At 44.9% G+C, this 26,051-nt stretch overlaps 1 protein-coding gene across 2 annotated transcripts; it reads right to left on the bottom strand.

Annotated features, from left to right (window-relative positions):
- Positions 1-9,435: 9,435 nt before the first annotated feature.
- On the bottom strand, positions 9,436-14,858 carry tex261 (testis expressed 261). 2 transcript variants are annotated; one of them, XM_088381434.1, is made up of 6 exons: positions 14,572-14,858; positions 10,850-10,929; positions 10,626-10,779; positions 10,482-10,549; positions 10,093-10,192; positions 9,436-10,008 (listed from the first exon to the last, which is right to left on the bottom strand). In XM_088381434.1, exons 1-6 carry the CDS (start codon positions 14,804-14,806, stop codon positions 9,893-9,895), a joined length of 753 nt encoding a protein of 250 aa, XP_088237560.1. In that variant the 5' UTR covers positions 14,807-14,858; the 3' UTR covers positions 9,436-9,892. The 2 variants fall into 2 exon arrangements, with proteins under 2 accessions (XP_088237560.1, XP_088238234.1); XM_088382108.1 differs by lacking the exon at positions 14,572-14,858 and adding an exon at positions 11,503-11,764 and having other exon boundaries at positions 10,090-10,192.
- Between the last annotated feature and the right edge of the window lie 11,193 nt (positions 14,859-26,051).

Raw genomic sequence — 26,051 nt, 5'->3', positions numbered from 1 at the left:
ACGACACGTGCGCTTGGATTTCATGGCGGAAGTGGCATGCGTGAAACGTTTTCTTCCTTTATCATGATATGAGCACAAAAGGGAGGCAAAAAAACCATCTTGCAATTACCACGGCGGGGTGCCTCTCCACTCGTCCGCGCCTGGAGCAGCAGTGCTCTGACAAGTAAATGATGACTGTGGATAAGAGCCGCACGTCTTCCTCCAAATGCACTTTTTGACAGCAGTTTTGCAACGTTCCAAATCACTCGTGTGCAATCATTCCACAGATAATTAGGGAGTGCTGCAAACACGGAGGCTAGGGTTTTTTAAGGCACAATTGACAGGCCGCCTCCTTCGAGTCGAAAAGAGCCCGGGCAGGGCGTCCTTCTCAGAAGAAAAGATCCATGGTGATGTATTTGAAGGACCGTGTTGAATGAAAACAACAACAACAACATCGAAAGGCAATCATGACGTCCTCGTATGATTTCTTGACGAGAAGACGGATTGCAAAGAGCATGATTTGTGCACTCTTCTAACGGCTGGGTCCAAAAGTAACCCCAATTGGGCAAAATTGCTTATTTATATTTATTTGGGTTGACGAGTTGGCCCGGCAGGTTGGCTCAAGAAGGGATGAAAGTAAGAACTATATCAGGATGACTTAAAGATACAGAGAAATTGCCTAGCGGATGATCAGTATAGCTGTGGCTACAGATGGCACGTAAAAAAAACAATCGGGTCAAAAATAGCCCATTTATGGATCAAAAAGGGGCTGACCACAACGCGGGTCAATTCGACCCAATTTTCTTTTTTCCTTTCAACACAAAAAGTTATGTCACTTTTTTTTTTTTTTTTTTGGTACTAAACAATCCAACTTTGTGCATAAAGAAAAAAAACGACTTTTTCTTTGTAGTATTTTGCGCCTCCCTTGAGTCATTTTTTTTCCTCAACTGTTTTTTAAAAGAGTTCATTATTATTTATTAACTTAACTATTTATCAACTCCAAAATGGTGAGGACCTCCAGCTTGGCGACACAACAAACTGATGAATAACTCGTTTTGAGAAAACATCACTATTTTTCTTTTATTTGAGACAATTTCAAAGTCAATGCAATTTATCTTTGCCGGCCAAATATAATTACACTGCGGGCCAAATTTTGGCTCACGTGCCATAGTTTGAAACCCTTGACCTATAGTAACCCAATGGGCTAAAAATCCACAGCCACCCAGATAGCTAGTGGTTCAGGGGGGAAAAACATGCCGCATTATTTCAGAGAGTAGATTTGTCCTCGTTAGCTCACTCGCTGAACCGAAAGCTCCTAAAAAAAAACCTAGGTGTGACAAAATGATGAAAAAAAGTGAACATCTTGTTGGCAAAATGGCTTGTTTGCTATTGTAGCTTGTGCCAGCGTGACTTGAAAGTAATGCAACACGACCACCCTGATTGACTCATTTGGAGCCTTTTAAAGTGGAGATGTGGGCCGCATTTTCATGTCTCCAAATGAGCAGCAGGCGCGCGCAAGCTCAAGATAATGCTGGCTTTGGCTCATTCTATTAAGAGTCGGTCTTCTCTCATTTGAATAATGCTCTTTCCAGCCATGCGCGCTGCTTCCAGCATTTTGACCCGGGAAGCATATAAATGTGATTTTGCTTTAACACCTCCATTAATATTTGAGTGGCTTGAAGGTTTATTTTGGACTTCCTAATTAGCATGCTGGCTGGGGCCTCTTTTTTTTCAAATGGAATTTAAGTGTTGCCGCAGCGGGAGGAAAAAACCCCAAACATGTTTCAATTGGAAGGTATTATCCATTGTGCGACCATGAAAACACTATTTTGTTTGAACCCCCCCCACCACCACCACCACCCCCACCACCACCACCACCCCCACCACCACCACCAAGTAGCACCAAATAACATTCTCTTCTCTCTATGTAACCATCCTCATCACCAATATTAAGATGCAGTAGCGTATTGGGCCTAAGGGTTCATTTCAAACAATGTGCTTAATGTTACTGAATTGAACTAAAAAATGTACACGAGCTCCCCTTATTGACTTGCTATTCATTCATTCTAACATGTTTGATTACGTTTAAAGTTGTAACCCCTGATCTAAGTAAAAAAAATAAAATAAAAAATATGCAACTCTGTTGCATGCCACTAGAGGGAGCCTGTGTTGCACTCATACTAAAAAGGCTCCCACCACACTGGAAACTACAGTAAAGGTCAGCGCTGGTTCTTCAAGGGGGGTGGTCCATCAAAGTCGATGGGCCGTGAGGAGCTGCCTTACCCGGCGCCCAGAGGCAACATTTAGGTGGCATTAGCCTGTGTAACCTGCTTGCGACATTGACATGAACCCACTCAAGCGCCTTTGGACTCTGGTGGCCTCTGGAAGCCCGCAAATGCACGTACGTACACCTATGAGGTGTGTTTTTCAAGCTAGAATAAAAAAATTTTGGTCACGTTTGTCCGGTCATCCTTAAGAGCACAGGTGGTAAACTCAACGCTAGCCTGCCAGAGTAGTCCTTTGTGTCGTTTTATGTTGCCCGCAAAAAAAAAAAAAAAATCCTTGGCTCCTGTTTGAAAATCTAATTTCTGTCAAGCTTAACTAAAACACAGACAACACATTAAACAAGGGACAAGAAGTGTAATTGCTGTGCGCTTCACGGCCACCGCGTAGCTAGCGCTTGCTAGCCAATGTCATCGCTAACAACATGGCAGAACCGAAGGCGTGTCCTTCCAACTTAAGTTCCAGTGTCACATAAACAGCCTGGGCTGTTCAAATGAATCAAATATTGTGGCATGTAAAATATCTTAATTTCATGGAATAAATATCAGAATTAAGTCTAGGTCCGTGCTTGTTATCTGGGAGAGCAGAGAAGGCCTTGCCAGCCATGACGGCCCAACAGGAAAAAGAAAACTAGAATATGCAAATTGGCCTTTTCAGGTGAACAGAGGCGCAAAAAGATTCTTTTGAAAACTCCTGGTCAGATTATGAGATATTATTTTTAGAAGCGTACATGGTGAGCTAGCCAGCCAGCGAGCGTCATGATGTAAGTCCAAATCATCAGATAGCTTTTGCAAATAGCCTCAGCTTCATGCTTGAGCGTTTTCTGGCCTTGGCCGTTCCTGAAAAGGCAGCGAAACCCTGCAGATGATAAATCCCCCTCTGGACGTCATCCTTTCCGGCTGAGTGCGTCCAGTGGGCCAGAGCCAGGTCCTGGAATCTAGCTAATGAGACCCCCCCCCGCTCCGAGGACTGGCAGCAGCCCATTGGTGGAGCGTCTGGCAGCGACTGAGACTATTGGCTGACGGAGCAACTGTCGGGGTGTGTTGCAAATCAACCTTGCACTTTTATGAGCCAGTTCAGAGACTATTTCACCACTAAGACGTCAAAAAAAAAAAAAAAAAAAGCCCAAAAGATGAAGGTCAACACAATGGCGCAGTAACCCCAAAATAATTTGAACAAATCAAGATGGTCGACTGAAAGACTGTTAAAAAAAATGATTGATGGTTTTGTTCTGTAACATTAAAATGTATAGAAAATTATTCTCGAAATAATTAAAAAGGTCTAATATAAATGAATTGTGGTTAAATGACATTACAACCGAACTGTTTGTGAGGGGAAAGTGAAGCTTCAAATTTGCTTCATGAAGCAGTTGTTGAATTTTTTTGACTTCTTAAGATGGCACTCTGTTCAAAATTGGATCGAAAGTTAACTCCTTTCTTAAAACTCTTTATATCAAGTCGCAGTGTCGTCCACAGGAGTCAAAAATGCAACTGGTTCATGAAGCAAATTTGAAGCTTCATTTGCCTATCACCAAGGGATATTCAATGAGGTGTTTTTTTTCATGTCCCACTAGAGGGAGCCCACGTAGCACTTTGAAAATCCTTCACCTAAGATGAATTAGTTACAAAGGAGAACAGAGACGAAATGAAGCGCCGTCCCTCCACACTGTTTTCTCCGAAAAATATGATGCGAGGCAAAGCGCTTGAGAAAATGGACGGACGGCTGAATGAGTAAGAACATCTCTCTTCTCCCCCGCTTTGATCTGTTACTTTGCTGCCAAATTAATAATAAAGACATATATCTACAGATGTTATTTATTCATTAAGCTATCTGAAGGGACAAAGACAGCGACATGCTAACATGAATAAAACAGCATTTGTTACCATGCGGCAAAGTCGCGACCTCTCATCCGGAAGGTCCTGCGCGTATTTCGAGCGTGACTGCTTTGAACTGGAAGTGTGAAGAAGTCCTTTGCAATTTCCCACATTGCCATTCCGCGGGAACCTCGAGGACAGACGGACGGGCAGGAAGCATGAAGAGGAACCCCGCCCACTCGACGCCACGTGTCGAAGGCTCCTGACAAGGTTGGGAGTGAGCCTGAGCAACGTTGAGCTTTTCCATCTCGGCCGTGCTCCGTGACGGGAAGGGGGGGGGGGGTTCATCCGGAGGTCAGGTCGTACGATGAGCATTTGACGTCCTAGCCGAGCGTCCTCTGATCAGCTCATGGTGGCAGATGCCTGCGGGGGCTGGAGGGGAGCGAACGTGAGCAGAGAACAGGGTCAGCGAGTCGGCGCGCATCATCGTGTTTCGCTCCACGGTTCGTCCCGATGCCCGACGGCCGGGGTCGAGGGTTCAGCGTACGGCAGCTAGCCAAAAACAATATCCCGTATTGGCTCCGTTACCTTCATCAAAGTTGGATGGGCGGAGGTGAGGAGAAGATGAAATATGAAATATTAACTACACGGGGTCATGAATACGATGGCGTTGCGCGTGTCTCCGCTTTTCCCATCTGGAACTCGATTTGCGCAACAGAGGAAAAGTCTCACGCTCTCAGAGAGCAGTTGCGCAACAAAGTACAGATTCAACTGCTGAAGATGAACTTACTCACGTTGATCCATTTTTTTAATGCTGATTTTGCGGCTGCGGAGGGAAGCAAAGACTTTCTCCATTCAACTGCTCTCGAGGTATCTCCGGGCCAAGCTGGAGACTTAAGTCTCTGAGATTCACCCTGGAGTTGTTAAAAAGGGGGCTCACCATCTCAGTCTACCAATCTCAAAGTAGTCCTCATGTCCAGGTGATGTTACAGAGGCGTGTCCACCAGCACATTCTGACTGACTGTAGGACACAGGTGTCAAACTCAAGGCCCGGGGGCCCAGATTCGGCCCGCCACATCATTTCAGGTGGCCCGCAAAGCATGTGTCGATTCCTGTTAAAATACCAAAACGGTGAGATATTAAAACATGTTTTCTTATCATCCTAATATCAAAAGAAATGAGAAAATTGTTGGACTTTTCTGTCGCGTCCATGTGATAATTCATTTCTATTTAAGTCATAACCCCGATGTGGCCCACAACAAAAATGAGAAATCCCGGTCATCGGAGGGGGGATGGTTGAACGCGAGCATGGCAGCGTTCATGATAATGTCATTTGACTGTACGTGTGCTCTTTGCCTGGAAGCAGCTGCGCCAAATCAGCTCTTTCCAGCGAGCATGACATCATCAAAAATGCACACGGCGGCATATGGCGTGCCGAGCTGCGTTAGCGACAATAAGCCCGTACAACACGCGCCAATCCATATCCATTACTGCTGCTACAGGAGCCAAGAGTTCATCCGTGCCAGCGCTTGCCACATCTGCCCTTGTTGTCATGGCAACTGCGGGCAACAACCTAAAAGAAGACGTCGACAACCTTTCTCTCAATCTGCTCGGATAGAGCGACAATTTCACACGGGCTGCGCCTAATAAATAAATATATATATATGTATATTAAATTGAGGCAGGAAATTTTTCCATTTACTTAAGAATCCATTTTCCGAACCCCTTTTTAAAATCTTTCAATTCTATTAAAATATTATAAATAGCCATGCTTTGCTTGAAAAAGGAAAAATAAAAAGTCACCGCACTACTCTCTCTCTCTCTCTCTTTAAGAAAATCCCAAAAAGTCTCACAAATAAAGCAAATACTTGACGAGCAAACAAGTGACCTTGAACCTGCTCTTTCCCGCCGTGTGCGTGGCAGCGCTAACCCCTTTAGCAGCACCTGCTAAGTGTGTATGTTCCATCCATTTGAAACGGCAGGCCAAGGAGGACTGTCAAATTCAGTTTTTGGATTTCATAAACAAGCTCGTGCAGCGTCCGAGCCGTCTTACGGAGGCAAAGCGGCGGGACCGACGTGACCCGCTGATGGCGTTGGCTTAGCTGACCTCCGTTTACGACGAGCGCGCACACTTCAACACGATTCAGTGAAAGGTGACAAAGTGACATGAAGTCGCCCCTGATGTCTTCAGCAGGAGGGAAAAAGGTTACACTGGGCTTTCAGTATTCCCTTCATTTCCTTCCGCGGTCAGAGATAACGTTTGTCGTTTGGGGAGCATTTCATTGTGCTGCTAGCGCTAATTATGACTACAATCGGGGTGCTTGTGAACCATGGAATAAATTATTCATAGTGTTGGAGCAAAGGACGGCTTTGAAGGACTGCATTTACATTCATTTCCATGTGGGCTCACATAACCTATTAAGTTCATAATTTGAGGTTGTCCTCCATTTGTGTAAAAAAAAAAAAAAAAAAAAAATCCTTTTCGTGCTATTTTTGGGGGGGAAATCTATCTCAATCTCTACTTGATTTAATATTGCTTCTTCGAAAGGCATCTCGGAAGAGGCAAAAGGAAATAAATCTGCAAAATGAGCTTGAACGCCGTTCCTGGTGAAATCGAAGGACTCCAGGACCCGGAGGCCGCGGGGCAGCCGGGTCCCCGCGCGCGGTGCATTCACAGTTCAGCGGCATCTCGACCTAAATGCGATGTGACGGGAGAACCTTTACTGATGCAAGCGGCGGTGTCGTATCGGGGAGGGCTGACCGAGCTGTGAACCGCCCAGCTAACACGGAGCAAATTAACATCAGCGGAAATAGCTCCGTCACGCCCAACACGCTCGCGCGCGCGCAACAGCCGGCCCGGTCGCCCCGGCCGACCCCTCGCTTCACGTATCGCCATGGCGATCGAATCTGCCGATTGGTTGGTCACAACAAAAGCTCAAAATATGTCTGGAGGGATCTGCGCGCATTGGGTTTCAATTCTGACAAGAGCCTTCTCAGCCGAGGAGGAAGTCAGCACCTCCAAATCTGATTTGCTATCCGCTTTGTTGGCCGCACACATGATGACGTCACGTCAAGACTCCCGGCACCGTGCGCTGCGTGTCATGTGCGTACGTGTCATAAGACAAATGGCGTTTTGCCGAGCGCTGCCCCGCTGCTGAACCGGAGCCGGGCCGATGCTCTGTGACCTGGATACTAAAAGAAGGCTCTGCCACGTAAGCGTGCTTGTAGCGAGCACACGCGCGGCGACGGCGGCAGGGCAGGGCAGGCGGGGGCTGCGTTTTCCTGCATCATTTTTAAGTGTTTGCTTCACGCTCAAATGGATGCTGTGAGCTGGCACGTACAGATGCTTCGCCTTTACATTGCAGTTAGATGTTGATCCAAAAAAAAAATCACACTTCAATAATCGGCAACGAGATCGGTGACAATTGCGCTATACCTCCTTGACAATCGGTCCACACACACGGCACTGACCTTTCGTTGTGTCCTCGGCATCTCTCGTGACCTTGCGCCGCCGCAATGGTCCCTTGGGTGGGCGAGCAGGACGTGTTTTGGGTCCGGCCAGCGCAGGGTCACAGTCTTGAAGACCACAGGGAAGCCTCTTCAGATGACAAAAGTTTGATCTTGTGGCATCGTGATGCTAAAAGGCCAGGTGCTTTAGTGAGCTGAGGAACTTGGACAAAAGTGGTGCTTTGTCATCATCTTGCGGCAATCGTACACATTTTGAAGCAAAGTGTCAGTGACTCACTTTTTTGCCCATAAATTGTTCAGGCTTGCCTTTGACTGTGTCAAAATATGAAGCACAGGTGGATGAGGACTCATGTTGGAGCAGAACATTTCTGGTTGCAGGTGCTTTTTTTTTTTTTTTTTTTACAGTTGAGAGCTGGACATTTCTGGTTGCAGGCGCATTTGAAAGTCTAGTGCGTTTTATCTCCAAGCAGAAACTTCACCTTAATGCTCAACATCCCAAACTTTTGGTGAGTGGTGTGGAGCATAAGGCCGCCGAAATGGCTCGCAGTTTCACAGCCGTCTTGACACCTCAATGAAGAGGTCTCTCTCTCTCTCTCTCTCTCCTTCATCGCCGAGTGCGCAATCTCACTGTGAGAAGGCCCGGCCGGCCGGGTTGGCGAGGTCGCTGTGCGGTCACCGTCCGGAGCCGGAGTCGCACTGTGACTCCAAGCTGCCGAACGTGCCATGCCACGGTGCATTAGCGCGCAGGCGAGGAGAAGCCGATGAAAGAGGAGCGCGAACAAGAGAGAGGCTGTTCCAAATGTCGAGCAATGCGGGAGGGATTTAGCGCACTTACAGAACACAAGCGGAGTCCTAACCCCCCTCGAGGGCGCAAAGTCCTGGGCAAGGTTGCTCATGAAATATGAATAAGACAACCAGGGCGCTGCTGCCCATTGCAGTCTTATTTCCGAGCTTGGCTTTACAGTTCTCCGAACTCGTCGGTAGAGGGCAGCAGAGTCAAAAGGTCACACATACGCCAAGAATCCGGAATGTATAGGCTGACTTGACTTGGGTTTTTGGTTTTCTGAATATGCAGCATTAAAAAACAAAAGACAAAACGGTGTTTTTACTTTCTCCAATTCGACCCAAATACCCAACTGCAGCGAAATGGACGAATGTGAACCGGAGAACTGAAAGCAACACACGAGTCCGTTTTACTTCTGTCGTCACTTCATCCCTATTGGACATGCAGTAGCTCGCACTCTCAATCATTTTTTTTCTTCCTATCAGTGGCAAGCAAAGCCAAAGAGTTCAAATGAGATTCTTGTTAAGTGCCAGGCAGAACATGAGCTCGTTTTCATTCTGGCCCTGAGCAGGTTTGAGCAGCGGCTCCCGTCTCTAATCGGCAGCGGTTGGCCTCATTTCTGGAGCCATTGCGCAACACACGCAAACCGGCTGCATCTTTGCTAAGGACCAACGTTCAACCGGGGGAAGCTCCGGCAAGGCTGGGAATCACAAATCAAAACTAAAGCTGTGATCCAAGGAACGAATAATTGTCCTAAAATGCTTTTAATTTACAATAGCAGAGGTGGAAGTAACCTTTTGAGATTTGTGGCCAAAATGAAGCAAGTCAACTTTGAGCGTCACCTCAATTTCACGTTAGCTACTATGTACTTGCATTAGTTAGCTAAACAAAGTCAATTTTTTTTTTTTTTTTTAAATGGCCCTGAACCAGCCCAATGAATACCAAATCAAACGGAGCCGTTTGTAAATTACCGCCAAGCGAGTCATTAGTTGTAAAACCCCCGACCCAAGTCTGACTCAAGTCAAGTCACATGACTCGAGTCCGCCACCCCTGCAAACGTGACATCATCATTGGAGCAATGCAAAAAAAAAAAAAAAACAAGCAAAGTCCGGCTCAGGCACCTCCTCAGAGCAGTCAAGATGATTTTACTCCACTTGCCTCCAGTCATGTGCCACAAAGTTTCTCATTGACATCTTCAGGCTCCAGACGCTCAAGTCAAGGTAGAAAATTGTCCAAAACAGTCCAGTGGGCCAAGCGCTGCTACGCGTCTTTGAACTGCAGCCGTCGGGACACCTTGCTATATATCGCCCAATTGCTTCCAGGCTTTCAGAAATCATCTTCCAACCTTTCCGTGGAACTTTTACACGGCCGTACGGGCAACCTACGACGAGATTTCGGGCGGCGTCTCGCAGAAATGCGACACGTTTCGAATGGAGACGGTCAGATGCAGCAGGCGCTGGGTACATGATTAGTGCCTCCTCTTTAACCACAGTTACTCAAACGCATCCACGATTCCCACCTGAGCCCCCCGCCCCCCCACCAGCCCTCCCTCGAGTTGTGTCCCTCAGTACATTTTCTGCCGGCTGGGCAGCACGGCCTCCTTGAGAAAGGAGAACACCAGGAGGATCCCGGAGCGCTTCCCCCGCTTGCCCTTAGTGAAGTAATTGGACACCACGTCATCTACAAAAAAATCAAAATAAATAAATATTGAACACTCACAGGTGCCGCTTGACTTTTTTTTTTTTTTGGGGAGTCACTCACCACCTTGTTGCACGGTGGACGGAAGCACGTTTTCGCCCGCTGACAGTGACACGAAAAAGGCAAAGGGGATCACCCACAGGCAGATTGTGAAATATGCCAGCACCTAAAAAAAATGACAACAAATTATGTTCTCAACAAATTGCTTCATATTTGCTCTTAGGAAACGCAGAAAAAAACTAATGCGAGGATGTTAGGATTCTTTCCAATATGGACGCGCATACAAACGAATATTTATTTGTACATACTTAAAAATGTCATGACTGTAAAGGGATTGTCCACTTTACACGCCTTTTGTTAATTTGAACTTCCTGGTAAACACACACCCCCCAAAAAAAAAAAAAAAACACTTCCATTCATGCCAAACAATTTATATGGACACAGATGCAAGTTACCTCTGAGAAAGGATAATATTCCTGCGCAAAGAACTGAAAGGCCATGTAGTGGTTGACCACAACCAAGACTGCGGAGGGGACGAGATAAAGCGTTAGACGCGCACGAGAAACGGCGGCCGGCGAAAGCATTGGCGCCAGACGTACCGCAGGACAGGATGAAGTTGGGCGAGCTCAGGAGGATGTAAGGGAAGGTCCGTAGCAGGCCAAAGTAGACCAGGTTGGTGAAGAGTCCCACCGCCATCATCAAGGTTGGGAAGCCTTCAAAGAGGTACAGACCTGCCAGCACGCCTGTCGAGAACTGAGCAAAGCCCAGACGTGACACGCACGCACGCACGCACGCACGCAATCAAGCATGACGACTGGCTTACCAGGATCATGTACTTTATTATTCGACTGGTGGCCACTGTGTACTCTTCTATTAGTTCGGCCAAGTAGTACAGACCAGCAGCTGAAGCCAGAAAATAAAAGCCACAGTTAAGATGTCCTCACATAAGGAAAAAGATCTTAAGACTGGATTTTGTGTGTCCTTCATTTCAAAATATGATTGAAATGATTGATTATGCGGGTATAAAGAAATATGTTTGAAAATATTTAGTGCATTCAGGACAGTTATTTCTCAAATTCACAATAAATATGGCCAATTTAAGATTGCTGCTTCTGTGCTTCCACATTTCGAGACAGATTTACGCCATCCTAACAGGTGAGTCCATCTAGGGCATATACACAGCTTCTTATCATATTAACATCAGAAAAAACATCCAACTCGAGAGACATAACTTGTTTTTGTAGAGAATTTGCAATCGCTCGTTGTGGTTCTGCTCCTGAACTATTCCCTGGGTTGGAAGCTAAACTCGAATCGGTCACGTTGACAGCAACACCCCTTCAACCTTCCCCTTAAATGTCAATCCTGCCTATTTTCTACGTGCTTGAAGTTCGCCAAAAAAAACTTAAAACAAAAACACGGCTCACGTTAGCCGTTTCCACGCCAGCTCGTTCAACATTGGCGCTATGGAGCACGTACCTATCGCTAGAGTGACGAACGACACTTGGATCAACAGCGACAGCCAGCTCAGCAAATAAATAAACCACATCGCTCCGCACGAGACAGGACTCTTGACGCATGAGACAGGAAAAAAATAAATAAATATATATATATATATATTTTTTTAAAAAGAGCAAGGAAACGAAAAGCCACTTAGCAGCTAAATTAGCAATGCTAACAGCCGCCGCAGTTCCGGTCAAAGGTTCTCTTGTCTCTCCAGCACAGGGCAGGCTGACGAGAACGAAGAGAGGCAGCCGCTGAGGCTTATCATTTAGCTGCAGCGCCACCTGTCGCTGGAGGACAACAGCGGCCTTACAGGACGTCACATCAAAAATGATGAACATCCGATAAACTGTTAAATGACCCTATGTTCGTTGACAGAAGAACCTCTACATTTGTACGCATTGTTCAAAGCGATTGCATTTTTATTTACTCCTTTAATTTGGCTGCAGTTTAAAAATAAATTGGAATGTTTCTCTCGATCAAGCTATCCATCTACCCACCCACCTATCGATCTACCATAAAAGAAATTAAATTAAAAATAAAAAAAAATATCTAAATAAAAACTAATTTAAAAAAATGCATTAAATTCATACGCCAAATAAATGCCAGACATTTACTTTGTTTTCTTCAAAGTGGATCACATTTGAGTTTTAATACAGACAGAATGTTCTGGAAGTCATGAGGTATACGAAACTAAAATTAAAATAGGGTGAAATTAACATTTTAAATATTTTATTTTAAACTAGTTTCTTTTGCCAATATTTGCTATCTTATCATTTACATTCAGTTCAGTTATTTAAATGAATTCCAAAAATAAAAATTAAATACTTTCTAGTTTGCAAATTTAGGAAAAGAGATAATTGGTGCTAAATGTGCAAAACCACTCGTAGTGCAAAATGTTTAAAAACAAGACGTAATGTTATAGACCTGATTCTCTTATTTGTTGTATTTATCCCTAGAAATCATCAAATCTTTTTAATTGTGGCTAAAAAATGCACTCACAATCCCAACAACAGCAAACAATCATCTTTCCATTTTTAAATGAATGAAAATGCTTTTAATACATTCCCGCAACCCCCAAAAAATATGCCCACTTTTTTGTAACATGTTTTGTTTTTTTGTTTTTTAATAAAAAAAAAAATAGTGCTTCAAAGTATTGTACTTTGTAATTTAGAGAATGGAAAAAATTAAACGGTCTATGTATTGTGTTTGCATGCTTCAATGTGCGCCTTGGGTACCACGTGACAAAAAACCACAGTAAATACACTTGAAATATCAGCTGCAGTGATATTTTCTTGACAGATGATAAAGAATATATGATTACAAGCATTGTAATATTGTGTGTCTACGTGTGCTGCTGCACCGTATGTGTTCAAATAATAATACGGTGTGTACCTCGCCACTTGTCCAAAAATCAGCTGGAATAGGCCACAGCTCAGCCATCAAGCCTTCAGTGAATACATTTTTTTTTGTCATCAACAGTTATAGTTGCTGCCACAATAATTGGGCTTTTATTGAACAAAGCCACTGCTATGACAGCATTATTATGGTTGGTGAAATGACTCAAAACAGCGTTTTAAATATAGGAAATATGCCACATTTGACTGAAAATAAGTGATTCACAAAATCACGTTTTACCGGGAAAAAAAATAGCACAACACATTCTTGATTTATACGTCAAATGATGCTTATTGAATTCCGTTATTTTTAAACAATGTGGCAAAATGATTTATTTACTCCATAAAAAGTATGTATGCCAGCAACATGTCTTCCACCAGATGGCACAAGGTACATCAACCAACCTGTGTGTCCAATTTGAGATTGTTATTCTCATGAGAAATATGGCTTTGACTGACGTCTGACCTTTCGCCGAGAATGTACCAATTAAAGGGTGAATTTAGTTTGGAATTCTACGTGGAGATCCTTCCTTAATGTGGACTGAACAAAAGTGGACCAATCTATTTTCAAATCTGATTGACATCCTTTTCAGCGATGATCCGTGCACACGCAAATGTGCCGGCCTCGTGTACGTTTGTCTTCCTTTTGCTTCGACAAATCGTAATTACTTGCGGGAACAATGATTCTTAAATATTAATTCCAACCGTCCATTATTCTCTGTGGTGCTACTGCTCGTGAGGAGTCGGCGGAAACGACATCAAGCTAATTGCGCTCACCATAAGTAGACCCAACTAAGTCTTGCTCTTCTAAGCCCATGGTGGAGTGTGTAAGCCAATGCAATCCTGTGTCTTATATCATCCAAAAATACATCATGATATCAAACGGTGTTTTTACTAGACGGCTAGTTTTGTTTCTGACGAGTTAGCATAACAAACTAACACTGCTAGCTTCAACCACTCTTCAGCAAAAACTCAGCATTAGCATACATCTGCGACTCTGATGCAGTTCGATTAAATTCATATTCAAATAAAATATTGTTTTATTGTGAAGAATTTATCCAGCATTCTTTCATTAAAGCTACGACATGAGAAAAAAAAAATAATATTTGTACCATTAACGGTTAAGCTGGGCTGACCGAACGATCTAATCGTTTATAACCTGTTTGTCGACATTGAAAAACAAAAGTAGAAATAAAAAGCTTTTGTCGCTCAAAAGCTGTACAATGCAAGATGAGCTGCTATCCAGCAGCAGATGTGTGTCATCCTTCTCGGTGATGTCAGCGTCCATGAATCAAGTGTGAGTCAGGCGCGCGCGTGCACAGACTCGCCCGCACGGCAGCGCCATTACTCATTACTCGACTCCAGACGATGACACCTCAGTCAAGGGAAAACAATAAAAAATGAATGGTGCAAAGTGGCAAGCCAGCGGGGCCTCTCATCGGTGGCGCTAAATAAAGTTAATATGTAATGTGAAACGGTGTGAAGACGCCAAAATGGCGTCTGAGTCAAAGGTGAGACGAACGCTTTTATACAATGGCATGCATAAAAGGCGGGCGAGAATTTATTGACGCGCGCTTCGGCACGTCTGTGTGGAGGTGCGAAAACAAAAAGCGACTTCCAGAATGAAGCACGTCAATCACCCTCTTACCTCGGCTCGGGTGAGATCTGAAATGCGCCTCGGCCGAGCGACACCTCGGGAGAGGAGAATGTTGTTGTTTTTTTAATGGCGCCGGCCGTCTTTTAAGTCCTACTTGGATCCGCTTTAAAAGACGATGGCGATAGTGGATATTATCCACGTCCCGATGCCTTTGCCTTCTTTGCCTTCCCTCACATGCAACAAGTTTGGTGTGATGCGCTTCTGCCACTCGGGCTGAACAATTCATCGCAGTGCCATTTTCAAAGAGCGAATTTTTAGAAAACAAAAGAGAAATGCTTCATTTTGCTCAGCTGTCAGTTTTATTTTATTATTATTGACCGGGTTGCAGAGTTACGTTTTTCCACGTGATTTGTTGACAAAACACAGTTTGAAAGAAAAAAAAAAAAAAGAAAAATATATTATTGTTGTAATTTCAATGTATGTCTCGCATGTTGACAAACCTGAGACTTTCATTTGGATTCCATGGTTCATCTGCCTTTGCTACATTTTCTAAACTATAAAACTGAAAGATATTATTTCGAATATTGTTTATTGTAACACAGATTGCTTGTTTTGCTTGTGTGTGTTTTTTAAAAAATACACAAGAAAATGACCTCTAAAAAATCCTATCGCAACATTGAGGTGGAATCTATTGTTTAACTTTTTTTTTTATTCTTTTAACATTGTTCAGCCCTTCTCGCTGCTAATGAATTAAAAACAGAAGGTGGCAAAATCAAAAGTACTCATTCGCTGTACTCACTGATTTTGATTGCGTTGGCACACAAAAGAAAAACTATTTGTGTCAACTGAAATGGCGGTCGACACAATATAGTACCTTGCTGTTTTTTTCTTTTCTTTTCTTTTTTCCAAATGATTCAGAACCCAAATCTGTTGGCCTTAGGCACCAACCAGACCAGCATTTAGCCATCAAAGCACTGACAGCTAATTCCAAACTCTTTGCGTTAATTGTCGCCATTAGCCACCAAAGCACTTGCCGATTCAAGAACATTTCGGGGCAGAACGGGAGAAGAAAAAACAAACAAACACTTGACAAGCAGCAAAGAGGATTCTGGGACGCCTCGCACCGGGCCACAAAAGGACAAAGACGGGCAACGTGGAAAAGGGTTCCGTCCACGCCGCCGTGAATGCCCGCTGTTTTCCCCAAACACAGCAAAACAGACAAATAGCGACGCACACAAGAGCCAGCAAAGCGCAGGCAAGGAAGAATCTACCACAATGACGGGAGAGGAAAGGGTCTGGACATTGGGGGGGGGGGACCGCTTCCTTTCACAGGTAGGGACCCCGGCGAGGCGGCCCATTGTGCGCGTGGAGGCTAAATGCGAGACGCCCGCCACAAAGGCCACAATTGAGAGCCAAAAGGTGTCAGGCAAAGACAGGTCGGCCATTCTGCCATGACCGCTAATTACCTTGATGAGAAGAGCAGCAGCTGGGACGCTTTTGTGCCAGCGTCGAGTCGGACGCAAGCTTTTACCGTTTAGTGTCGTATCGGGTTCGTCCGATCCGAGTTCGGCCTCCGTCCAGTCTGCCCGGGACCTGCCCGAGGAGAACTGGTCCAGATCAAGGTCGTTGGACTTCAACAAGACCGAGGAAAAAGGAAATCAAATATGAACAAAAATGCTTGAAAGATTACGGAAACTACATCTTACTGACATACAACGAGCTCGAGAGAAAATGTCCTTCATTTCAGTCTTTGCATACATTCGGGATTCTTTTTTTTTTGTCGGTATTGCTGTGCATTTGTAACTACAAAAAAAATAAAATAATCCTGATATTCTGTACTCAACTAATACTCCACAAAATAAAGAAATAAAATTAAATAAACAAATAAATAAACTGATAAAACCTCAACCAAAACAAAGCATTTGGGGGATGAATAAATAAATAAACTAAGAAATAAACATTACAACTTAGAAAAACTAACATTTTGTCAGTATTGCTGTGCATTTGTAACTTAAAACAAAAAAAAGAATGATCCTGATATTTTGTACTCAACTAATACTCCACAAAATAAATAAATAAACTAATAAAAACTCAACCAGAAAGCATTTGGGGGATGAATATATAAATAAATAAACTAAGAAATAAATATTACAACTAAGAAAAAGTAACATTTTGGGGGGGGGGGAGGAAACAGAAACTAACTGAGTTTCAAAAGTCAAAACAGAATAAAAAAAATAAAGCTAGTCAAACGGTCCAAAAGGATGCTTACGGCGGTCCAGATGATGTCAAGCTGGTGGCACATTTGTGTGTTGTTATCTTGCATTTTGGTCAAAACATGCCACATCACACCACGCCACTGTCACTGCAGCGAGCGCAAACAAAGAGAGGAGAGCGCCTTCCTCCTGTCTCCCGCCATCATCAAGACGATGCGCGTGCGTCTCCCGCTGCCAAGCGCTCAGCGGCGTTTGGCAGCCGCCACCCCGCCCGGGGTCAGGCGGCGCTGGCCGGCACGCCCCGTCACGCCCGGCCCCGCGTAGGTGCGAACGGATGACAAAACAGGAGGTGCCGCACCGTCACACCTGCTTTGGCCAAGGCGGCGTCGGCGGGACGCTGCGGGCCCTCAAGCCTCTCCACACGCAAAAAACAAAAGTCTGCCATTATTTTCAATTCCTGCATTTGATTCTGGGCGTCAGCTGGCTCGAGCTCACCTGCGGCACGACTTATTTTGGACACAATAGAAAACCAAGATGGAGGGATGGCCGCCTGTCTTTATGTAGGACGTTCAATTTTAAATTTGACGACTCATCTGTCACTCGACTTGCAACTTCTGTTATTGGACACTTGCTCAATATTGCTCTAATGCTGCTGCTTTTGATACCGTTGACTGTGACAAACAAGATGGCCGCCAAATGTTTTTGTCGGCGCACGAGCCAGGCAAGTGTGTGACTCCCCCAAGACGGCCGCCAAACGTGTATTGTATTACAGCCTCAGCATTTTTGGGGTTTGGATTTGATCCGTCAAAGTGGACGCACCATGTAAACCAGGGCAATATTGCTACGTCACTCGGGGAGTCCCGCTGGGATCAGTTCTCGGCACTCTATCCTATTTCTATGCTTTCGCTGTTAAGCCCAATCCCATTCCCTCCGCTAAACCCGAAAATTTTGCCTCGCCCCTTCTGCCCTTCTTTGGAAGGGTTAAATTGCTCGGACGCCGCTTAAGCTCGCGCTCTAGTCAACGTGAAGCGACAACACGTCATTGGAGCCACGTGTGGAAGCTCTCATCTAACCATGAAGAGCAATACATTTGACTTACATGTGTGTGTTTCCTCTCTCGAGACGAGACGAGACGTGAACGGGGGAATCGGGATTGCGCTTCAGTCTCTCCTCCTCCTGATAGCAGGCACAGGAACACAACACGAATAGGGCAACAAATGGGTCAAGAAGCTTTTTCTCACAGACGTGACGATTCCAACCGATAGCCACCCCCCATACTCAGCTCACCCCTGAATCCTACACGTATCATTATTTTGGAGTACCTGACATTTTGGCCACTTTTGCTTGACTTGCTTCCTGTTTCACTCATTGGCCTGCCACCCAGACTAACTCGTAACGAAATAGTTGTACCTTGTTGCAGCTCTGGGAGGCACGGGCGTCTCCAGGCAGAGAGCCAAGGACCCACGTGGGTGGCTCGTAACACCGCTAAAGCACGTGAGCGCCACCGTGGAGATCTTCGAAGGCGTGACAGAGACTCGGTCGCGGCGGCTCAGCGACGACGGCTGCGTGATTGGATTATTGGGGTTTTAGAGAGATGGCACAACTTGGGTCAACGGGAGGCCACCGGGGTGGTGATCCACGTCAGTCGTGTCCCTTCGCAAGATGGTGGCTGACGCCATCTGTATTCCCAGGAAATGGCGGAGGAGGATGCCAGGCAGAGCCCAGATGAGACGAGAGATGCTTCTTGACAGCGGCGCCTCGCAGACACGGCTGGCCTTCTGGTGACTCCGTCGTAGCCGCCGTTTGCGCGCTGCTCGGAAATCAGCGTGGCCCCGCACCGTTCTTTCGTCGTCCGCTCCCGCAGAAAAAAAAACAGATCTCAAAAGCCGTCCAGGGCTAGAAACAGGATATTAAGGTGGGAGAAATTGATCAGTGCCTACATGAAGAGAAGGAAAACCATGGATAGTAAATCAATCAATCAATAAATAGAGCCATAAATAAATAGATAAACAGATAAATAGAGGGATAAATAAATAGATAAACAAACAAATACATAAAAAATAAATACAGGGATGGATAAATAAATAAATAAATAGAGAAAACCATGGACAGTAAATAAATAAAAAGAATGAATGAACGAACGAACGAACGAACGAACGAACGAACGAACGAGCGAGCGAATGAATGTTCTCCTTTTAGATGTCAGAAGAATTGGTCTGGATGTCTCTTGTTAATCGGTTAGGAACAAAAAAAAAAAAAAAACCCAACACAACACCATTTGTCCTATAATTACAAACCGTGTGGTTTTTATCTTTTGTCCTCACAAAAAGAATGAATTGTGCTTGTTTCTTATTTGGACAGCCAAAGCTCGTTGGAGATATTTCCAGGTCCATTCAGTGGACCACTATGCATATTATCTTCAATTATATGCAAAACAAAACTATTTTGTCTGTCCACATGACAACAAGTGAAGAAAAGAAACATTTGTGAGTCAGCTCAGTCCGCTCTGTAGGTGTCACTCTAACGCTGCCATCTGACACCTAGCAGTTGCCACCACCTGCCATGGAAAGAGCGACCCAAGAAGAACACATGCGGCACTTTGGACAGAGTTACAGTCGGATTGTGTCTACTTGTCAATTAAATCTTTTGCTATTAAATTGTGGCAACAACAAAAGAAGTGCAGTCAGTGCCAACTGGAACGTAAATTGACAGTACAACAATTGTACAAGAAAGCAATAATATTAATACTTAAATGTATTTGCTGGAGATATATATATATAATTTAAAAGAATAATTATAAGTAAAAATGAAATGAATACTAAACGGATAAAAACGGAAATAAATTGAAGCAATTCACAAAAAACAAAGTGAGTCAAAAGAAAAGAAAAACTGTCTTGCTACCCCTTGTGGGACCTCAAGCGCACCATCAAGCGAGGCAACACTGAACTCGGGAGATCTCCAACTTGCCTCCCATTTATCTCACGCTTTGTCCTTCATTTTCTGCACTCTTCATGTGCACCCCCCCCCCCCCCCTCCCCCTCCCGGTCCCTGTGCAGCTGCGGGGCCCCGCCATTAGCCCTGCCAAGCAGAGGCGCTGATTCTGTAAAGGTGGTGACCTTCGCAGTAGGTTTCGCCAGGGCTTAGTCCCGCACACTCGCACGTCTCAGTCCTCCCGAGGTGCGCGAGCCGACGCAAATTCGCTAGCCACTCTCTCGTGAATGGCGTGTGCGTGTGTGTATACGTGTGTGTGTGTGTGTGTGTGTGTGTGTGTGTGTGTGTGTGTGTGTGTGCGTGAGTCAGATGTGCACGCTGAGAAATGTTGCTTAATTGGACAGCAGTGCCTGCGGACTTGGTTGAAGTTGATCTGTTTTTTTCTTTTTTTCTTTCCACGGAACGGTCAAGCACTTGCGTTTGGAAAATAGTTTTGCTGCAAAGTCCTCCAAAGGTATTTTGTTGCCCATTGACACTTTTTGTAAATACGAATACAATTTGCAGAGGAACATCTGACTTGCATTGCCGCCTTTTTCAAGCGGTGCGGACCCTGGACCGTCCGTCCGTCCGTCCGTCCGTCCGTCCGTCTCCCTCGCTGCATTTGCAAACAAGCCGCCTGCACTTGTTTGGAGCGTCCTGTTCATTCTCTTTGCTGACTTCCTCGCCTGTTTGCCCCCCCGCCTCCCGCTCGCCGCTCGCTGTAGTTGGCAACCTTTGTTGCGTGGACAAAGGGGGCCGCTGCCCTCTCACAGGCTATGTTACAGGCTGTCACATGAGGCGGACACTCTGGGACAGCCCTGCGTTATCTACTGTGACAACTCCGATTACTTCCACAGCCTCCCATCTGATCAGCACATCCAATTCAATTAGTGCCAATTAGTCCTGGTCTCCCCACCCCACCCCACCCCCTCCACCGGCCCCCACGCCTGCTGCGTCTCCCCTGAAAAGAGTTTTTAAGCAACTCGCTCAACCTGCCAGGCCCGACCCGGTACCCCGCCCGCCCGCCCGCCCGCCTCCCAATTACCCTCACACACACACATACACACGCACTCACAATGAGTCATTCACACATTCTCTGGGACCGGATTCAAAGTGACACATCACACAGAATTCACAGTTTCTTGCACATGAGCCCTCCCGGATCCGATGCGGCAACCACACACGGATGGCCGTGCGGTGTCCTCCGTGGGGAAACACGCAAAAAGGACAGCAATCAATCGTCTACCACAACCGCCACGAAAAAAAACTGGCAAAATGTAGCACGGATGCAAAAAAACTCAATATGATAGGACCTAAAATACACAACATGAATTGCAGTACGGAAAAAGGTTTCCGAGCAATACAGTGAAATTTGAATGGATTTCTCCCACCTGCGACTTTCAATGACCTTCCGCTGGCTCCGCCCCCTTTCGTCCCCATGTGACGCATCGGCGGCGGCCTTGGCGGTATTCAATGCACAGCGGCTGGCGAATGCCACAGGAGCACCCCGGCGCAAAAAAAAAAACAACACGCGCACTGTCTTTGTCCCGTCGGCCGACTTTTCATTTGCTCGGCGGCCAATCGGTAGTTGAGCAAACAAACGACCCAATCAAGACCTTGAGAAAGACCTCAGTGAATAAATAGTGCGCACTGATGCTCCCCCTCCCTCTTGTTGTGGGTCTGCACACCTGGTCTTAGTAAATGAGGGCGAGCCGAAAAAAGGGGGGCGAGGCGGGGGAGGGGAGGGAGGGGGGGGGGGCTTGTTGGCCGCCGTGCAGCAGCATTCCGACGGAGCAAAAAGTTAATGATGGTGCTTTTGTGCCCTGAGAACACCGGTGGCAGCTCAAGTGTTACAGGGAATCACCGCCTGTGCCAGTGAGCAGCGACAAAAGGGGGCCAGCCACGAGCTGCGTCCACTTTCCGGCGTATCGCTTACGTCGGGACCGTCGGCGCCGTCGTCGATGCGGGCCGCGTCGTCGTTACGACTGCCGTTTTGGGAAAGTTTCAGTGTAACAAGTCGTTTGACAAAAAAGAAAATGAAGCCTAATACTCTGGGGCTGCTTTGTTACTTCACGACCTGGACCAGTTGAAAATGCGATGCGGGCGTGACCTGAAAAATGCCGATCTTGCGCCAAAAGCTTGCTGCGTTCAGGCAACTCTTCAAGGAAGAGAGCGGCAAAAAAAAAAAAAAAAAAAGCCAGATATATTTGAATAGTTTGGGCCAAGTCGAGGAAAATTAAGCTTTTTCTTCACCACATCACTTTGCCCCCCCCCCCCTACCCCATCATAAAAGCCGCGGGAACACGCCCGCCTTCCCTGCAGGCCTTAATGCATGCTGACAGCTTCCCTCCGTAATTGCTGATCACACCCAGATGGACGTTTCCTTCATTCGAGGCTTCCAATGACGGAAAAGGGGGCAGGCAGTGGGGGAGCTGGGGTGGATGGGGGCGCTGTGAATTTGTGTGTGTGCGCGTGCGCTTTGGGGTGCCATGGCTGATTTGTTGGTTATAGATACGAGCGCAGTAAACACCCCGGGCTGTGCTCCGCCACTTTGGCCCAGCTTTTGTTCACACGTCGGTTGAAAAACAGAGTGGCTTGCTCCCCCCTCCCCACTTCTGCTTGGGCCTCTTTAGCGCCCTCTGTGAGTGTGACCAGGAAGAAGTTGTGTGTTTTGGCCTTTTTTTTTTCTCCATTTTTAAAGCAAAGAACAGCATGAAGATCTTGAGGTTAGAGGTTACCATCCTGTTTGTGTTGTGTGTGGTCGTTGTGTTGTTTTTTTTTTTTTTTTTTTTTTTGGGAGGGGAGGGCGGTGCAAGTAGGGTGACAGACTGACCCCCCGGTACTAATGAGGGCAACCTGCTGTGACCCCGAAGAACGAGAAGCCCAAACGAAGGATAAATAGAAAGCCTACAAGTGCAACATTCATTCTGTTTGTCTTTCAACAGTTTTTGTTTTTTTTGTTTTTGCTGGTTGTTAGCCCGTCCATAGCATTTACCATTGTATGTTAGCATCAAGCTAGCAGACCCGTTAAGCTATGTAATGTTTGATGTCTGTGGATATAAATTTGTGGAAAATATACTAAATATTTAATAAATATACTAAATGTTTATCAGCATTTTTGAAAGCGTTTTGGGGGTTGTTAAAAAAAATTTAAGTGCCGAAAGGTTTCTTTTACCTCTACCATTGTATGTTAGCATCAAGTTAGCACCCAAGTTAAGCTAATGATACGTGCAGTGATGCAATGTTTGATGTCTGTGAATATAGATTTGTGGGAATTATTCTAAATGTTTAAAAAGATATACTGAAAATACGAAATGCTTATCAGCATTTTTGAAAGCTTTTTGGGGTTTGTAAAAAATTTTTACAAGGATTTTTTTTTTTTTTTTATTGGGCATTTGTTATAATTGACAATAAAGGAGACTTTGACTTTGACATGTGGATTTTCAGAAAAAAAGAGGAACTGGTCACAACAATGCAGCCGTAAAGGTTTTTTGCCTCGCTTTGGCCCACTTTGCCCGTTCCAATTGTTGCCATGGAAATGCAGTCAGACATTAAAAGAAAAATAAAGAAAAAATACAAGGCTGCGGGTAAAGTGTAATGTAGAAAAACAAATCAGTGGGATGAATATCTGCTTCAAACTTCATTCATGACTGACGAGAGCCTTCATTGTTGCATTCCAGTGGAAGAAAATAACGACGTTTACACACACAAAGACGTGATTGTTGTTGTATACAATAGTTACAGTAATTCTTCATTTATTTATTTTATTTTTTTACTCCACCGTGAATGGTGCGGGTGGGCGCAGAAGATGAAAATCGAATCAAGTGAACGATAAAGTTGAATGCCACTGTATGATTCTTTTTTTGGGGGGGGGGGGCTGTACACTGCAAAGAAAAAAATGTCAGGTGCACTCAAAAAGTTAAAATTTGACAGGTTGGGAAACTCAACCAAATGTTGGAAGTTTTGCCGTCGGGAAAACTGTCTTTCTTGCTTTTCACGAGAAAAACAAAGTTGTCCCTCGCATTGAAGCCTGACTTTGAGCTAAGAGGAAAAACAACCTACCGTATTTTTCGGACTAAAAGTCGCTCCGGAATATAGGTCGCGTCAGCCATGAAATGCACAATAAAGTGGAAAAAAAACCATATACAAGTCTCCCCGGAGTATAAATCGCCTTTTGGGTGAAATTTATTCGACAAAATTCAACAGTTCCAATCCAATTATTCCACAGATCTACGTATGCAACGATATTGTAGCGTTACCAAAGTACCAGGCAAGACATGGGTTTGATAACCGGCTCTTTGTTTCACAAATCCAGAGCTCAACATCTGAGCCAACACACGCAAGCGCCCTGGACTTCTAGTCCGAAAAATACGGTACTACCTTGGTTGCGCTGACAAACATTGTTGCCATAAAAACAACTGAAATGACTCAAGTTGTGTAGTGATACAAAGTCATTGCGAAGTTGCTCACTGTACGTCGTATTGCACATTCGTCGGCGGGCAAGCGGCGAACTTCTGCGCAAAATGCGTGTCGGAACACGAGGCCGGGCGGCCTTGAATCAGCTAAATTGGCAGCTCGGGTTGGTGAAAAGCGCGAGGCGAGGCCTCGCCTTCTCATCCACCAGCCGCATTGTGCGGAAGGGCAAAAACACAATGTGCAATATTGTGCGCCGACTGAACATTCATTCGCCGCTTTGAAAGCTTGGCAAATTGGAAAGTGCCACAAAACGCGGGCGCCGGCCGCGGGTCAGCCTGCAATTCTCGCTCTAAATGCCTGTTTGTGTCTGACCGCGCCGGGCCTTGACAAACACGATTCTACCGTGCCAACGCTGGCCTCAACGTGCGCCTTTTCAAATATTTTCATCAACGAGGGAAATGCAAGGTTGCGGCGACCCGACAAAGAGCGACTGTTCAATGACATGATAAAAGCCGCATTCGAAAATACTTTAATGGAAACGCTTTCTATTCAAACAGCCTCGTTTCCTCAAACTGGAAGGGTCAGAGGAATGCAACCGCCAGTCTTTTTTTTTTTTTCCCCCTTCAGCCGACTCTGCGTGAACGCTGTCAAAACAAGCCGACATCAGCGCGAAGGGAGGGGCGGGGCTGGCTCCGGGCCAATGCTGAGCTAGCCCCGCCCACTGGCGGGGGGGGGGGGGTCACCTGGCAATTAACCTTTGACCTGAAATCCCTTGCGAAATCTCTTGCACTTCTCTGCGCTCTTCTGCCTTTTGTAAGATAAGATATATATTTACGTAGATATACATACATTCCATGTCCATATACAGTATATATATATATATACACATATATATATATATATATATATATATATATATATATATATATATATATATATATATATATATATATATATAAATAAAATATATATATATATATATATATATATATATATATATATATATATAAAATAAATATATATAAATTAAAAATATATATATACATATTATATACATACATTATTAATTACAGATTTGGATATATTTTCAAGATTCAACGTGATGCACTTCATCTTTTAAAACAAAAGTGATATTCCAATTCAAATATTTTTGTTACACCCCAAAATATACATGCAATATATATATATATATATATATATATATATATATATATATATATATATATATATATATATATATATATATATATATGCATCTTGATGTCTTTCTAGTTGCCTGAAAATGCGTGTTGAGGATAAGGAGGAGGAGGAACTCTTTTCCAGCAAGCCTCGGGAGAAGCGTATTCCTTAATTCTGGATTTCCTGCCCTTTTCTCTGCCTTCCCAATGCAACTAATCCAAAGCCTTGACCTTTGCGCACCTCTTTGAATGTCACATGACCATGCAGGTGTGGAGGGGTCCCTGGCCCGACCGACCCCCAATTAGTGACCCTAATTAGTGGAGGCCCTCACCACCCACCTGCTGGGAGCCTGAGCTGCTTTGGAGAAAGGGAGAGGACAGAGGGATGCAAGAAGGGTGGAGGGAGGGAGGGAGGGAGGGAGGGAGGGAGGGAGGGAGGGAGGTGCATTCCTGAAGGGTTGTCCAAACTTTGAGCTTATCTGAACGTTCGGCTCTAAAACCAGGTACGCACATAGCCGTTTTGGACATCTTGACTGATATTTGGAGGATCAAATTGGAAAAGCAATGAATTAATTTTTTTTTTTTTAAAGTAAAATAAATTGTGATCACTTTTCATCATGTGCACAAAGAGAGAAACATTTGAATTTTCGTCACCATTTGGAGTTTCTGTGTGCGACCTGTTATCGACTTTAATTCAAATAAACGTCATTAAATCAACAAAAGTTCCTTTTTTCTGCTAATTGAGACAAGCCTA

This window comes from Syngnathus floridae, chromosome 1 (assembly GCF_059516105.1).
Source record: "Syngnathus floridae isolate MCC-2025c chromosome 1, RoL_Sflo_1.0, whole genome shotgun sequence".
Taxonomy (NCBI): Eukaryota; Metazoa; Chordata; class Actinopteri; order Syngnathiformes; family Syngnathidae; genus Syngnathus; species Syngnathus floridae.
This window is presented reverse-complemented; position numbering and strand designations above follow the sequence as displayed.